This window comes from Protomyctophum bolini (assembly GCF_963924005.1).
Source record: "Protomyctophum bolini genome assembly, chromosome: 2".
In the NCBI taxonomy this organism is placed as follows: domain Eukaryota; kingdom Metazoa; phylum Chordata; class Actinopteri; order Myctophiformes; family Myctophidae; genus Protomyctophum; species Protomyctophum bolini.
The window spans coordinates 41,763,128-41,780,231 of record NC_137863.1 but is presented as its reverse complement, the minus strand read 5'-3'; the positions used below and the strand labels follow the sequence as shown (position 1 = coordinate 41,780,231).

At 43.6% G+C, this 17,104-nt stretch overlaps 1 protein-coding gene across 2 annotated transcripts in view; it reads left to right on the top strand.

The window, feature by feature from the left end:
- The window catches only part of LOC308330580 (uncharacterized protein), a 47,403-nt gene extending 31,326 nt beyond the window's left edge, over positions 1 to 16,077 (top strand). For both annotated transcript variants that reach the window (XM_080785508.1, XM_080785507.1), the window contains exons 7-14: positions 288 to 1,832; positions 3,048 to 3,320; positions 3,676 to 4,011; positions 5,790 to 5,948; positions 8,729 to 8,902; positions 11,435 to 11,516; positions 12,101 to 12,249; positions 12,882 to 16,077. In XM_080785508.1, coding sequence (XP_080641634.1) covers positions 288 to 1,832; positions 3,048 to 3,320; positions 3,676 to 4,011; positions 5,790 to 5,948; positions 8,729 to 8,902; positions 11,435 to 11,516; positions 12,101 to 12,249; positions 12,882 to 13,148 — 2,985 coding nt within the window. In that variant the 3' untranslated portion in view covers positions 13,149 to 16,077. The remainder of the gene's footprint in view (positions 1 to 287; positions 1,833 to 3,047; positions 3,321 to 3,675; positions 4,012 to 5,789; positions 5,949 to 8,728; positions 8,903 to 11,434; positions 11,517 to 12,100; positions 12,250 to 12,881) is intronic.
- Positions 16,078 to 17,104: the final 1,027 nt, after the last annotated feature.

Genomic DNA, 17,104 nt, shown 5'->3' with positions numbered 1-17,104 from the left:
GAATTGACCTTTTTTTCAAATCATACCGTTTTGTCTTGTCTTTGTGTACTATTGGAGGGACTGCGGGAGAATGGGAATATTACGTTATTGACGCAGGTTCCTACTGTAGGTCTTTATTTAATATTACTTTTGAAATATGCCGTATGGCGAACTCTCGATGTGCATACTGTATGTGGGACAGATTTCCTTTCCGCTCTCTTCCGATTCAAATCTATTTGTCCTTTTCTTCTTTTCTACCTTGTGTATGTCTCCATGTGTATTCTGTGGTCATTTCACCCGTTGTCCAGTCTGGCTCTCAGTGGTCGGTGAATATGGAAACGGCTGACTCCTTACTGGTGACTGAAGCTGAGACAGAGGTGACCGCTGTACCTATTAACCCTCACATAGACCCAGTAGACGCTCCCCTGCCCTGCTGTGGCAACAGCCCCTCCTGTAGCCCTCTCCCGCTAGAACCTTTACTTCATATAGATGAAGACCGCTCTGCCCGAGCTTCTTTAGCCGATACCGCGACGGCGGCGTCCGAGGCCCCTGAGGATTCTGAGATCCAACACGATGACAGTGGTGACGATGTCCTTACTGTGACCTGCGGCGCGGAGGCCCTCGGTGTCTCCGGCCCTCTAAAGCCCCCCGACCATCAAACTAGAACCAAGAGCCCTACTCATGTAGCAACCGCTCCGGCTATTAAAAGCTCAAGTCCACTTACTGTTCCTAACGGCTCAAGTTGTAAAAGCCCTAGCCCAGTTCATGTTGCCAGGGACCTCAGTCCAGTTACTGTCCCTAAGAGTAACAGTCCTGTTGCCGTTTGTAAGAGTCCAAGCCCTGTTCATGTGACCAGTCCTAGTCCAGTGGACATGAAGTGTCCCAGCCCTGCTCCGCCTTCAAAGAGTCCATTAACGGCCCCCAAGGCTGCTAGCCCAGTCCTTGGGAGTGCAAGTCCGGTGACCGTCCCTAGGCTTTCTAGTCCAGTTCCAATGAGTGCTAGTCCAGTTCCTAGGAGTGCTAGTCCGGTGCCCGTTCCTAGGCTTTCTAGTCCTGTTCCTAGGAGCGCTAGTCCAGTTCCTAGGAGCGCTAGTCCAGTTCCTAGTAGTGCTAGTCCAGTTCCTAGGAGTGCAACAAGTCCAGTTCCTAGGAGTGCTAGTCCGGTGATGGTTCCTCGGCTTTCTAGTCCAGTTCCAAAGAGTGCCAGTCCACTGACACTTCCTAGGATATCTAGTCCTGTAACAGTCCCCAAAAGTGCTAGCCCGGTGACCGTTTCAAAGATTTCCAGTCCACTAACTGTCTCAAAGTGTGCCAGCCCAGTGACGGTTACAAGGACTGAAAGTCCAACGGTTATCAGGAGAACATATACCGTTCCGGCCAGTGTCAATGCCGCCACGTCGTCACCAATCTCACCGGCCACTCTACCACCAAGTAGCCAGTCCCCTCTTCCCAGAGAGAGTCAGGCGGACGAGATTCTGGGTCTGAGCTGGCCATGCCGGTCGCCTTTCCTGGACGACGCCTTGGACAAGCTCCTGGCCTTCGACCGAGAGTACTCCAAGGAGAGCCAGCCTCCGTCTTCCATGTCCATGGACGGAGGGTCCTCCGTGCTGGGAGACGAGGACAGGACCTGGGAGGAGGAGGACGGGCTTTATCCCAGCCTCAGCCGAGACGGGACGCTCACGCCGGGGCTTTATCCCAGCCTCAGCCGAGACGGGACGCTGACGCCCATGACCGAGTGCAGCTGGATGGACGACTGTCCGACTCCCTCCACCTGCCCCGGGACGCCGGACGTGATCATGGATCTGCCGACGCAGCAGCCGTCCGCTGTGGAGCGACTGTCCGCATCTGGCCAAGTAGGAGGCGCATCTAGGGTCTCCCAAAATAAGCTATTGGCACAGGATTGGGAGCATTCCTGCAGGCCCCATTTGGTCTTTCCATTATTAGACCTGTTGCAAAACATAATCCGATGTTGACACCAACAGTGTTGTACGCACCGATGTGTGTGTGTGTGTGTGACACACATTCATGAGTTATTTATTCCTATTTTCCTAATATTGCATTTTAAACTAAAACGGTGTGCATTTTCAACATCTGCCAATGTCCACTTAAGATTATTCATCTTGGCCTTGACCAAACATCGGGACCTAGAAGTTATTAATCTCTTCAGGGCAGCCTTGTGATGGTTTTCAGAAAATGTGTCGATCCATTCTCAAGTTATTTAGCTAAAAGACCCAATGGGGCCCAAACAATAACCCAAACCAACAACGTCCATGATTGATCAATGTTATGTCCGGGGATGAAATGCTTATTTTGGGAGTTCAGATGCTACAGTACAAATACACAAGGAGCTGTAATAACGTTCAAATGGACAAAGCATCTTCTATGCTTGAGGTGTGGTGCATGAAGTGTGCCGTTTCCCCATTGCTTATAAAAAGGATTGAGGCAGAATGATATGATACTAGAGAAGCTATAGGCTATCATGGCTGGTTTTAAAAGCTTTGCTGAAAGATGTCCGCATGTCTCTACTTGCATAAGGTATCTATGTTATTCATCAGGGCTTGGCTTTTCATTTTTATGCAACAGAAGGATGATGTATGCTCATTGCTCACCACAGTGACATGCTAGAGCCTAATAATAATGATTATTATTATTATAATTATAATAATAATAATAATGTGATTCTCCACTCTCTGCTGCCGTTAGCATGAGCAGCTAAGAGATATGAAGTTATGAACACCTCAGTTTTTGTTGTGAATGCCTGGATTTCAATTATCCAGCATGCCTTGCTATGGATACTACCGAATGGGTTTGGAATGGGACTGTGGAAACCGTGCTAGGCTTCTGTGACAACAACATTGGATATGGGGCTTTTCCCAAAACCTAGTGCATTTTGACAAACATGCATCAGCAGCCCCGAACTTGCAGTGACAAGGATCGCTGTGACGGGCTTTGTCCTCATGGCTGGCCGTGCTATAGTGTGCTTTTGCAAACGCAAACATCCACATCAGTGTGAATGACGCATCTCCACCGGCACCCACGACACTCCTTATCGCCCCCCGCTTCTCCAGCTTAAGTCAGTTATCCGCCGCACCAAGGAGACCTCTAACGTGCACCCGATGTTCCGGGACGGGCTGCTGCGGCGCAAGATGATCGTCAACAAGAGCAACTCGCAGGACCGCCTCATCGAGGAGCTGCAGGGGAAACTGGGCATCCCCGGGCGCCCCAGCGTGGCGGAGCGCCGGCGCAAGCAGCAGCCAGACGATTGGCTGACGGAGGGGGTGATCGTTATGTCCAACCCGCAGCGAACGCGGGAGGAAGGGGTCCCGCCATCCGTGGATAAGGTAGAGATTTTTAGAGACGAGGCGGGCAGGAGCCAATCGGTCACTCCTGGGACATCATTATCTGCATTTCATAGTTTCGTTCAAGTTTGGGTTTGTTGTGACCCAATGCTAAATACATTTGGACTTTGGTCAGATGATTTAATAGCAGTCTTTTATTAAGTTGTTGGATGTTGTTTAGTTTTATGTTCATTATGTCACTGGCAGTTAGTTTGTTACCTGTTCGCCACTACATGGTGCCAGTTCTCCTATTCAACATACCATTCATTCCTAGTCGTGCTAATGCTGACTCCTTATGCTTGTTTCTCTTCTCTGGCGTCTCGTCTTTCTGCTGTCTGTTTCCCTGTGTTTCTCCCAGATCATCATCCCCCCCGAATCACCTGTTCCGCAGAGAAAAGTCCTCCCCCCGCCACAGCCTCCCAAAAAACCTCCCCCAGCTAAGGAGACACCCCCTCCTCTTCCCCCTCCACCTCCAACCCCACCTCCTCCTAGGGAACCCACCCCGCCTCCCCCGAGGGAGCCGACTCCTCCCCGCGAGCCTACTCCACCCCCTAAGGAACCCACTCCTCCCCCTGTTCAGCCCACCCCATCGCCCAGCCCCCCTCCCAAGCCTGTCACGCCGCCTCCCCCGCCCAAGGTGTTTGTGTCGGTGGGCTGTCAGACTGAGTACGACCCCATCTTTCCACCGATACAGGCATGGACCGGCTCTCTCTCTCTCTCTCTTTCCTCTGTGTCTACCACATACTGTCTTTGCCTTTTGCTTTTCATTTCACCCCCGAACTCTGATGCTACCCCACTGTCGTCTTTCTGTTTTAGAGTATATTAACTTTTAACACAACACAGTCCTGTGGCGGGTGACTGAGTGTGTTTAGTGCTCATTTTGCTCTGCTCTAAGTTATTCAAGTTTCGAGTTGCATTTTGAGTGTGCTAGAGCCTGTGTGAGCGACTGGTTCTATTTGCAGCTGCTGATCTCCAGTCATGCTACACGGTAGCGGTCGAGTCTCACATAGGCTTTGTGTGAAGCTCATTCTGTCCGGGTTACGAGCATGGTTGACATTTTTCTGGCTGGAGACTGAGCTGCTCTCCATTTTCTGAGCCCCGAGGTCTGGCGCCGCCACAGGCCGCTCTTTTCGGATCGGGGCAGCCGTAGAGAGTTGAAAGGCTTGGATGAGAGGACAGGGGGTCAGGGAGAGACTCCTGTGTTTTCCAACCATACTAACTAACTAGCCTGCCATGTGCAGGAATGGGAGGCTTGTAGCACGACCGAAACCTAATCTGGCACATGACAGAGCAGTTAACCATCACTGGTTTTTACATCTCCACGAGGTCTTCCGTCAACAGGACACATTTTGTGTCAAATGTCAAATCTATTTCTAACTAAATGAATAAAATAGGTTAACTAACTAAAGACGGTGGATACCTACTCCAGGGGTATAGGCAGCCGTAGGCACGGGTGCCAACATTGGCACAGCAGAGGGTGATCACTGGCACACTGGCACAAGTGTGAGAGAGATGATGTTTCGTTTAAATTTAAATGTATATAGAAAGAGGTTTACAGTTAAATTAAGTCCACTCACATCTGTATGCAAATTACATCCTGCACATAATTCTACATTCATTTAAACTCACATTCATTGAACTCTGACTGGGGAGACGGTGGTTAAAATCATAATTGAGTCTAAAAATCACACATGCTGATGTGAAAGAAAGTGTTTCTAAAGAGAAAAAATAAAGGTTTCTGTGTGTGTGTGTGTGTGTGTGTGTGTGTGTGTGTGTGTGTGTGTGTGTGTACAATCAAAATCGGATGGAAATATATAATTTGGATGTGGTGTCATAATTAAACGTCGACATGGCACACCGACTATCAAGAAAATAAAGACAGCACTTCATGTCAAAAAGGTTGCAGACCCCTGACCTACTCTATGGAGCAGCAGACTTTGCTATTTTATATAGATTAAAGACCATGCAGGTTGGAAGCTGGGCCATTTCACTTTGTCAAGTGGTGGGAGAAGTGATCGTTGCCTGTGTGTGTGTGTGTGTGTGTGTGTGTGTGTGTGTGTGTGTGTGTGTGTGTGGGGCTGTGTGTCTGTGTACTGTACATGCACCTAAGTGTGTGAGAATATATGGACATAGAGATGCTATTTTTTCCCTGGAATGTGACTGGGTCATCTAGCTCCAATAACCATACCATCTGAGAAGTCCAGCACCACTTTACCTAATGTTTACAGTTGCACACACACACATGCACGCACACACAAATGCACAGATTGTGATGTTAGAAAGCAACCAATCATCAAACTCAAAGACATGGAGACCAAAATAGGTTTGACCATTTTCGCCTTTGGGTCTTTGTCACGTAAACGGGGTCAGAGCGGTTCATGTACGTTTGATCGGGCTTGCTTTTCTCCACCTGCTCCATGATGATCGTCGCCGGTAACAAAACCATTTTGGGTCTTCCACCTTCTTTATCAGATCCAGTCCCAGGGGAAGACGTCGCCAACTGGCCCCCCGAAACCGGCCAACAAACTGGACAACATGCTGGGAAGCCTGCAGTCTGACCTCAACAAACTGGGAGTCCAGACCGTGGCCAAGGGAGTGTGTGGGGCCTGCAAGAAGCCCATCGTGGGCCAGGTGAGTCCCAGACCGTGGCCAAGGGAGTGTGTGGGGCCTGCAAGAAGCCCATCGTGGGCCAGGTGAGTCCCAGACCGTGGCCAAGGGAGTGTGTGGGGCCTGCAATCCATCCAGTCATGTATACGTATGACTCTGACCCATTGAGACCAGATTCTACAAATGTCTTTTAGACAAGATTTGCATTTTCACGATTTAAAAAAAATAGCAGACCTGGCGCGCTACGAGCTTGTAGATCTGCTATTTTTCAATAGCTAAAGTATAACATGATGCTTAGTTAAAACACCAAAAGGGGTTCCCGTCCAGAATGGGTTAAAATCATGATCATTTCTAAATCATCATTTCTGATTGCGACCACAGCAATCCGAAATTTCAGGTTTTCATTCTCAGCTGTTCGCAAACTATTTCATATCAACAACTCAAAATATTGTATGTAATTGGCCCGACGGACCCCCATCTGAAAATATGGTGTTACAGGGATTACCCAGAAGCAAAGATATGAGTTAAAAACGTTTGCTGTGAAGGAATATATATTCAAAGATTTTTACACGTGTTCACTTTTTCTTATTTTTATGGCAGATCTACAAGCTCGTAGCGTGGCACTCGGTACCACGCTATGAGCTTGTAGATCTGCCATTTTTCAATAGCTAAATAATGGTTACAGATGCGTTCTAGGTCTTAATGGGTTAAGCTTAATTCAACACCATGGATTTAAAAAGTACTCTAGATAGTTGTCCTAGTTTATGCTAGTTCAAAAGGATATGGTGAATGAATACGCACTTTAGTCTTATTAGTCTGCATGTATTTGCTGATAGCTTCAGGCCCCCTAGTCTATGAATAATTTTGCTTTAATGTGATTGCCTACCATACGGTGCAAGCTTCTATAATATGCATAGTAGCCAGGGCTTCCTGCATTGGATTAATTTGTGCGTGTGGCAACTGACAAATGTTTGAATGAGACATCTTGAAAGATGACACAGGTGAGCCGTGTCAGTCAAATAGCTGCCTGTCTAAAGACACTATGGGGCCCATAGGGCAGGAGCCTATCTCCTGTTTCTGTAGCGTGAGGAGGCGGGGAGGCACTGGGGTCCCATTTTTACAGTCTTTGGTATGACCCGGCCGGCATTCGCCCAGTCTCAGGGCGAACGCTCTAACCACAAGGCCACTGAACTGAGCTGTGATAATGACCATCGGTACTAATGTTCTATATCCCTTGTCACTGTAAGCTGCTAGTTCATAGCTTTCTAGTATGGTAAATCAGAATCAACTCGCATGATAACATGATAAGTGGAATAGAGTGGATGAAATGATGTATGTGACCAAACTCAGCATTGCAATTAGGAAGAGAAATTAAAGTATATAGAATAAATATAAAAGATCAATATATACACAAGGTGCCTGATAAATATATATTTATATAGCCTCTTTCTTGTCTTTCCTACCAGTCAAAGCCACATTCATCCATTTGCACACGCAACCGCACACATACATGCCAATGCAATACACATTCACACACTGACGGTGTGTAAAACTGAAGTACTCTTCAGCACATATTTTTTTATTTCATCCAGATTGGAACCAGATTGAATTCATCAAGACAAATCTGATTTGAATCACATTCCTTGTGTCTTGTTCAGACCACATAAAACCAGGCTGACTTCAATCTGGATAACAAAACAGATTTAGGGTTTCTCTAACTCATGAAACCTGAGGATAGATTTCAAGTGAGTTTCCGTAACTACAAAACATAGCAGGCCAGTAAGCAACGCAGGCACAGCTAATACAATTAATTGGGGATGTGTTCCCAGTTTTACGTGTGCCAATGTGCAAGCATTGACAATATTGTTGACTATTGACAATGCCTGCTCATTTAACATCATGGAAGAGGCCATTGAAAAGGTGGCATCACTGTTTTTTCCCTCTCCTGTAATGTCTGTCCGGGTTATTAAAAATAAATAAAAAAGTTGGTCACAAAAAAAAGAAAAGGTGGCATCACATCTCAGTATGAGGTGTCCTTTGCCTCTACAGTGTCGTAAAGGATGTTTCAAACTGACTTGTCTTCTGTTTTCTTTTTTTGCACATTTAAACCCCGTCACCCTGATTTTATACAACATGTGAACGTGTTAAGTGACAAAAATAGCAGCACAACGTGTTGCATCTCTGGCCTTGTAGCTCACAACGCAAGCTTGACGATATGCTATTTTTTTAAGCAAACTTTTCCCCTATTTTCCCTACTTTCTGGCCTTGACAGCCCATACATCCAAACGGAAAAGTCCTATCTGATTCACTTTACCACTAACTTTGCCACTCGATTTGCCACTCACTTCATGCATGTGCATACCCTCTATAATGACTTGGCCAAAATAGGGATGGCAGGTTGCAAGTGGTTAAAGGAGAGTTTTGCACAAGCTGTTTTCTTACCATATATGAAGACACGTATCCATTCGTCATTAAAAAAAAAACACAAAAAAAAACATGCCGAACGTTCCATACCAAATTAGCGGATTTACCGTCCGGGTGGATCAACCGCTAGAACTCGTATTCAATCGCGCGATTTGTTTTTAGTTTTAGTTTACATCTGTTCTAGATGACATGACAGGTTAGTCCATGCTGTGTTGTTGCTGCACTCTTCCTCTTCTACATGTGCTGACGTTAGACCTCTCCTACGCTTTTCTTAAAGGACCAGGAGTCGGACCATATGTTTGTTTTTTATTCTATTTTATTTATTTGGTGAAAACGGTTGGGAAGAAATTCCCCTTTAACCTATGTGTCCCTGTCGCCAGGTGGTAACCGCCATGGGACGGACGTGGCACCCTGAGCACTTTGTGTGCACCCACTGCCAGGAGGAGATAGGCTCCAAGAACTTCTTTGAGCGAGATGGACAACCATACTGTGAGAAGGACTATCACAACCTCTTCTCTCCACGATGCCATTACTGCAATGGACCTATACTGGATGTTAGTAGCACACACACACACACACACACACACACACACACACACACACACACACACACACACACACACACACAGTCAGAGATGTGTAATGCATGCACGATGGAGAAAATGGATAATGTGGTTTATTTATTCATAAGCCTAATGGAAAACCACCTGGAAAAATCTGTACAGTCAACTAAGACAGTATCTGCAGTACGAGTCATATATTCTATCTTACAGAGATAGATGGATACGCACGCACGCGCACACACACACACACACACACACACACACACACACACACACACAGCGAGCATTGGAGGGTAAGTAGCTTATTTTGTCCACATGGACCCTTAGGCTTAATTTACACTTGGTTGCACGACCATGACTCGTCAACAAAGATTGTATTTTCTTTCGTTTAAACAGGAGACACGCAGTGCGATGAGGTATAAATTGATCTCAACTTATGCGAGTATCAGTGAACGTTGTATTATCTCTGTCTGACTCACACACACACACACACACACACACACAGTCACACTGGGGAAGTGAAGCAGACTGTGGACTTTAGGCTGCCTGGGGAAAGGCCAACATGAGTCACTGTCGAGAGACGCATTCTCACTCGACCCTGTCCTAGTGACAGACACGCACACATACACACACCGCTCTCTTGCTCTCTCTCACTCAATCTCTCTCTCTCTCTCTCTCTCTCTCTCTCTCATTCAGTCTATTGCCATTTCTTTTCTCTGATTTACCTAACCAACTTTATGAACTGGAAACTATCCTATGCTGCAATATTGTAACCTCAAGATCAAATTTAAATAAGGTTCTATTGCAGTAACAATGACAGAAGATTGGCTATTGTTGGAGGCTAAAACCCATGTGTCACAGACACATTTTTATGGGTTGGGAGTTTTTTCCCCCTCCACATTACCTATAAAAAAACAACAACAAATCTACATGCTCACAATGCGTTGTGAGCTTGTATATTGCCTATTTTCAAAATTTTGCAAATAGGCAAAATGTATTAATTCATAATGTCCTGCCGTCCCTTCCCTATGGAACTCAACTCCCAGCTCACATCAAAGCCCCCACCCTTGAAACGTTTACAACCACACTCAAAACCCACCTTTTCAGACTTGCATTACCTACCTAATTCTAATCCCCCTTTTCTAGTTTTCATTTCTATATTTGTTTCATTTGTTTTAGATTAGAACAATTAACTTTTCCTTTTTTCCCCCCTATTTTGTAAAGTGATTGAGCACTTAGAAAAGCGCTATATAAATTGAATGTATTATTTATTGTAAGTTTGGGGAGACGCCACAATTCATTTTTGGTCTTGAGCTGAAGAATCAGGTAACTTCTGCTCTTTAGTCTACATAGCATGTACAGTACATGCATGTGTGTGTTTACAGTTGAAGCTAGCTGCTAGGAAATACTATCAGGACTGGAAAACATGAGCTAACACTCCTTGCATTCCAGCCCCTCCCACTCTGGCTGTCCTTGAACTCTCTCTTTAGAGCTCTGCTGCCCTCTGCTGGCTCATATTTGCGGACAACAGATTTAGTCCAAGTTGAATCACCCTGTTGACTTGCCCTATCCTGGGACTGGCTGTGGCCCTGTGTGGGGTATACATTTCTTCCATTAGATCAGGGGTTTTCAACCGATTATGAACCAGCGTCCAGCGACCACCACCCTAACTAAGAATCAACCTGGGGACCACTGTTGTTAGGTGGGGGGGGATATGTGCGGGGAAGCTTGAAATGAAATATTGACGCTTACTTTAATTTGTTAATTTAAGGTCAATTAAATAAAGCCCTTAACAGTAATTATTTAACTGACATATCGTTGGTGTCCATTTTTGAGTTTTTTCTCTTTCTTTTTTTTTGCAGAAATCGGTGTTATTGACCATTATTGTGTTGTTTCGAAAATATTGAACCAATGAAAAATAGTAAAAAGCGCTTCGGACAAAACCTCCTAACTCCATTGGACCCTCAAACTGTCTGCTAAAGCAACAAATTCCACCACCTCTATATAAAATCACAACACCAACTTTAGTGAGGCAGTATTGCTTTGTTTTCAAAATATAAGGTTTTCTTCGTTTCCTGATTAAATGTATATTTTTCATTTCCTGAAAAATGTACATTTTGGAGTTGGGTGGTTTCTTCCCCGACAGCAAGAGATATTATGCTAGTGGTCCGGAGCTCACAAAAGATTGAGAACCACTGATCTATTCCTTAACCCATGGTTGCCCATTTTATGTGTCATCATACGTACATCACCAGGTCATTTCCCAACTAGTGGTCGATTAAAACAAATCTTCAATTTCCTACATTACTAAACGCATGGTCATCCACGGACCACCAGTTGAAAACCTCTGCATTAGATTTATCAGCGGACTGATATGGATAGATGGATGGCTGGATGATAGCTCATGATCGATCAATCTTTATTGATGCTACATTCACAACAGCAGAAGATGGCCAGCGTGTTGTCAACTGTGAATGAGTACGGTAACTAATCCTAGACCCCTGTCAATGTTTTGTGTATCAGAAAGTGGTGACCGCATTGGATAGGACCTGGCATCCAGAGCACTTCTTCTGCGCCCAGTGTGGAGCATTCTTTGGACCAGAGGGTACGTAATACTATATTCATGCCAAACCACGCATACGTCATTCATATATGTGTATTGGTAAACTTTACAATAGCTTTGTACACATCATTGATGTGTACAAAACAAGCACCTTAACCCTAACAGCCTATGTGTGGGATTTCCACTGCCTCCCCTGGTCAAAAACGGCTATAGGATTCTGATAGAAAAGTCCTATCAAAAGATCCTATTAGAATTTGGAACGAATCCTATTGGATTTTTTCTTATAGGATTATCGTCTTAGAAGAAAATCCAATGGGATTTGTTCCAAATTCTAATTCAAATCCTTTTTATAGGATTACTTTTGTGCTGAAGACATGGGAGAATGTTAGCATTATGTTATGCTTTAGCTATTGAAAAATAGCAGATCTACAAGCTTGTGGCGCGCCACTCGGTGGTGCGCCACAAGCTTGTAGGTCTGCTATTTTTGAAAAATCGAAGAACGACTGACAGAAGCATAGCTTTTTCAAAAAACTGTCAGGATGTAGAAGACATTTTTAGAATCTGATCTCAGGTCAGAATGGGTTAAAACTATGTAAAGAGTCATGTGCATGTCTTTCCCTTCGTAGGTTTCCATGAGAAGGATGGAAAGGCGTACTGCAGAAAGGACTACTTTGACATGTTTGCCCCCAAGTGTGGTGGCTGTGCTCGTGCCATCCTGGAGAACTACATCTCTGCTCTCAATTCTCTATGGCATCCTGAGTGCTTTGTTTGCAGGGTGAGTAATAATAATAATAATAATACACTTTATTTACATACATACATGCAGCTCAAAGTGCTTTACCGGGCAGAACAGAAAATCATAAAATGGCAATTGAACACAAGCGAACAGTTAAAATCAATAGAAAAGAACATAAAAAGGTGGCTTCGTGTGTCTATTCTAGTGGGTCGTGAGGGTTTTGCAAGAGGGCCCCCAAATCACTGGCGAAATAAAAATAATAATTTATATTTAATGATAATCTAACATTAGTATAAGAAGATTAATGTTCAAAACAATGTATTTTTGTTATGTTTTTAAACCTTGAAGAATGTGTAATCATTGTGATAGGGATAAATAGTTACTTGAAGTGCACTACGTCAGTTCCACTTATGCAAGCCGAAACACGCTCGATCGAATGATCGTTGGAATACATATGCTCTGAGTATGTAACTCTGACCGGCTGTCGCTAAGTGGTCAGATGGGTGGGCCGTGACCGCTTTTGAGACTCTTCTTCAAGTGGACCGGAAAGGTTTAGGGAACCACTCATCCAAAAGTCAATCTAGCGCATGACCATAATTATAATGTTATGTACAGCATTAGGTTTCTCGTCGGAGCTGAATAATGGGCCATGTCGTGTTTTTTTTTCCCAGGAGTGCTTCATCCCGTTCGTCAACGGCAGCTTCTTCGAGCACGAGGGCCAGCCGTACTGCGAGGCCCACTACCACGAGCGCCGCGGCTCACTGTGCTCCGGCTGTCAGAAGCCCATCACGGGCCGCTGCATCACCGCCATGGCCAAGAAGTTCCACCCGGAGCACTTTGTCTGTGCTTTCTGCCTCAAACAGCTCAACAAGGGCACCTTCAAGGAGCAGAACGACAAGCCCTACTGCCAAGGCTGCTTCATCAAACTCTTCAGCTAAGAGCGTGTGTTTGTGCGTGTCTGCGTGAACATGTGTTATATGGTATGGATGTCAGAGCCTCCATACGTTCATCTATATTTGTATGTACACTGTGTATACATGTACGTATAGCATGTAGGTTGTGTGTGTGATTGGGGTTTGCGTTTTGGACAGAAGACCACACGGAGTGGTCAGATCAGACCTGGTGAAACTAAGTCCCAGACACTGACTCTTTGCTACTGAAGGGACTTAGCTGCCTGTCCAATATTTCAGGGCAGAGACTTAGCTGCCTGTCCAATATTTCAGGGCAGAGACTTAGCTGCCTGTCCAATATTTCAGGGCAGAGATTTTTACAGAGCCCAAAGAGATTTTTGATATGCTAAACAATTTCTTTATGTGAAGCAAAGAATAAGGTGTTTCAGTCTTGCTCAGACTCAGAGCCATGGTTTGTAAATTGTGTCCTTCCCCCCCTTAACCCAGGGCCAGACCCTGCATCATGTGACCAGCCTAGGTCATATAACGGTTTGAGACAGCTGCGTGTCACAGTCAGTTGCATGGACCACAAAGCGTTTACATAGAATTCTGAAACATCCAGGCAGTGTTGTAGTGTTTGGCCTGTGAGTCTTGGAATAATCTACTATATACAGATGTATTTTTCTAGTTTAAAAACATATTGAGGTGCCATTGCTAATATTATGCATTTAAAGACCCATTTGGGTGCACACACAAATGCAGGGGATTAAATCTGGTTTATTTTGTTCCTCTTTCTTCTCCATTTTCCCTTGGTTATTTACAGTAAAACGACCAGCTGAAGCCCATGAAGATCACTCACCCAGACTTCCAAAAGTGCATTTTACAACTTTGTGTGCTCAAAATATCAGGTCCTGTTTTTCTAAGATTTTCCTATGGAAACACAACCATTCTCAATTTTCAGTAGTTACTCTATCAGAAATACAAATGTTGCCGTTTGCATCAGTGGTACAGCAAAGGGGTGAACAATGTTTCAACTAAACCATTTCTGATTCTCTTGCAATAATCCTCAAACTGTTCACCAGTCAGAGTCAATTCATACTGCTAATGTCTCATAAGGGAGTTCTACTACAAACCATGCAACTTAACTCACATGCTCAACACTTTTCATCCCTGCAATAACTTGGCGGTTTTCTTCTTTACGGCTGCCTTGTTTTATATTGTTTGCTTACATAATAAAATTCAATATTATGTAAAAATATTAAAAAGACAGAAAAAATGTTTATGTATGATAAATGGTAAGTCGATACTAAATACACTATGTAGATAAATATAATGGTTTAACATTTGGTGTATTTTTATTTTATTTTTTCAACCAAAATGTTGACCTGGAGTGACTTTCCTGGCTTTCCTGTCTCCTGGTAAAGATTTGGGATACTACTGCAAACTGCATCTGGCCACATGTATACCGGTCTCTTAAATCTTATAATATTTTAAGTCTTATAGAATTAACAAGACATTTGTTCAAACTTTGGTCATTTATGCTATTTGACTGTGAAATATATTGGGCTAATTTCACAGCCTCATTGCCTCTAGTTGGTTTAAAACATGCTGTATGATCAAATGCATTATTCGATTTGCAGTGTGCTTGATTTTTGGAAGCGGGTTACTGTACATGTATTTTATCAGGAGCAGTCCCTTCCCTACCTGGCTGGGACTTTGTCACACTTGCTGCCAGTTGCTATTACAATCAGAATATGAATTTATATTACTGTTATATGATAGACTGTGACAGAACTGTGTTTTGTCAGCGTTTTTAGATCAATGTATTGACTATTGAGCTCATTATGCTCACACTGATATGCAAAGAGCTGGCTCTATGGGCATATAAACAAACTGTCCTTATACCATACACACACATGCACCAGCTTGGAATGCAAGTGTCAGAAAACAAACATTTAGTTATCGATATTTTTTTATCATAATCAATGAACCCTGATCCTACTGTGAAATGTTTTCTGCATCCCAGATCCGTGTCCAGTATCACTGACCGCTGGATGTTTCTATTGGCTGGTCAGGATTCTGACATCTGGACGTTTGTTGGCTGATCAGGAATCAGATTGCAAGTAATACAGTAAGAGGCCAGGACTGAGCTTTTATCATAAGATGTCATTGCTCATTTCACCATACACTATTTTGCTAGCCTTTGTAACGTTACATCTGAAACATGCCGTGATATTTTGTCCATAGTTTGATAATTTTATCCTTTCAGTGACAACTTTTAATCAAGTATTTTCTTGTGGGGTTGAGCTAATCCACAGTGTACCTTTTTTTATTTCAGTTCCTTTGTCTTTACTTAAAGATGTGCCAAATTTCTGTCAATGCAATGTTGTCTTATACACTGTGGAATCTTCTGTCATTTGTGTGGTTAAGCCTTTAAAGTTTGACTGCCAGGGAAGATATAACCTGCTGTGATGCATCTTGTGCTGATTTCCAAATTGTCTCCTAAGCCCCGGAGAATATTACATTTTTAAAGCTTAACTAAATATTACATTCTGATTCTAGCCAAACGATTCTCTTTGCACCAGACTATTCACAGGTACATCTACATTGTACCTGTACAACATACTTGATCAAGGTCTACATAATGTGGTTTGGGGGTGTTAGGAACACTTGGAATTCAACCGTTGCACCTCTATTTCAACTGTGTTTAACCCTGCAACTAAATGGGGACTGTAATTTCATTTGTGCTTATTTTATTTATGTCTTTTTCCTTACAAATATAGCTTTTTCTGTTCATGGAAAATCAACACCTCTGACTTTCAATGAAATTAAATGAATCTCCCTCTGTACATGGAGGCATATTCTTGTGATCATTCACCCTTTACATTTTCTCTCAAGTGCCATGATTTTTTAGCCTGTGTGAATCCTGTTTACTGATTGACTGCTGAAAATAAAATTATTTCTGGCATCACTGTCATTCTTTTTTTCCTCATACCAGATTCTTCTGTCCCAATAATTCAAATCGGAGATTAAAAAAGCTGTCGTTTCCAAGCTTATTAAGGCAGTCTGATCGGGTCCCTTTTTGTTCAGTTGTTCCCATACCAGGGGCACTAAATACTTTTTGCTTCATAAAAAAGATCTATTGGTAGAAACTAAGAAACACGTGTCATCCTGATAGACATGCCACCAGGCACAGAAACAACGCTCGCAGTCGGCCACCGGCATACTTGGGAAGTGGGAACGATGCAACTTGGGAACCTAATGATATAAATTGTCATAGAGCCTGTTTTAACTGTCAGCCGGGCTACATACTAGTTATTACACAGGTTGTGCTTATAACCACACCCCCGGACAAGTTACGTTTACTGAGGTTAGGGTTAGGTATAGTTTTACTGAGGTTACGGTTAGGTATAGTTTTACTGAGGTTAAGGTTAGGTTTAGGCTGTCAATCACAGCGACTGGCCAATGACAGCGCGTCGACTATAGAAACCTGTGTAGGCTTTGGTATGCCGCATCAGCCGGTCCCACATGGAGATCTGTGTCTGTGTGCCTGTGTGTGAAGACTGCAAAAGTCCCCAGGACTTTTTTTGTTATCCTTTTAGCCTTAATGTGTGAATGTACCTCATGCTGTTTACAATTTTGACTAATAAAGTATTCAATCAATAAAAAGACACACAAATTAAATCAAAATGTTGTTTATATTTAAACACATTTAATAATGGCACAATGAAATAAGGGCTGCAAACTTAAATCAGCCAATTTGACGGTGACCTTTAAAGGAATTACAACGTTTCTTACTAAATAGAAACCCAGACCAGAAGATTTAATTATCAGAACAGTCACAGGCCAGCAGATCTCTCCAGAATGGAGAAGTGATAACTTTGACTCTGTCATTTGTCAAAATCTGCAGCTTATGTTTGAGCACCAGAAGATGAGGTCTGGCACATGCAACTAGTAGTAGTCGGGTATCTAGATCATCTAGAATCTCCAAACGTTCCAGATTT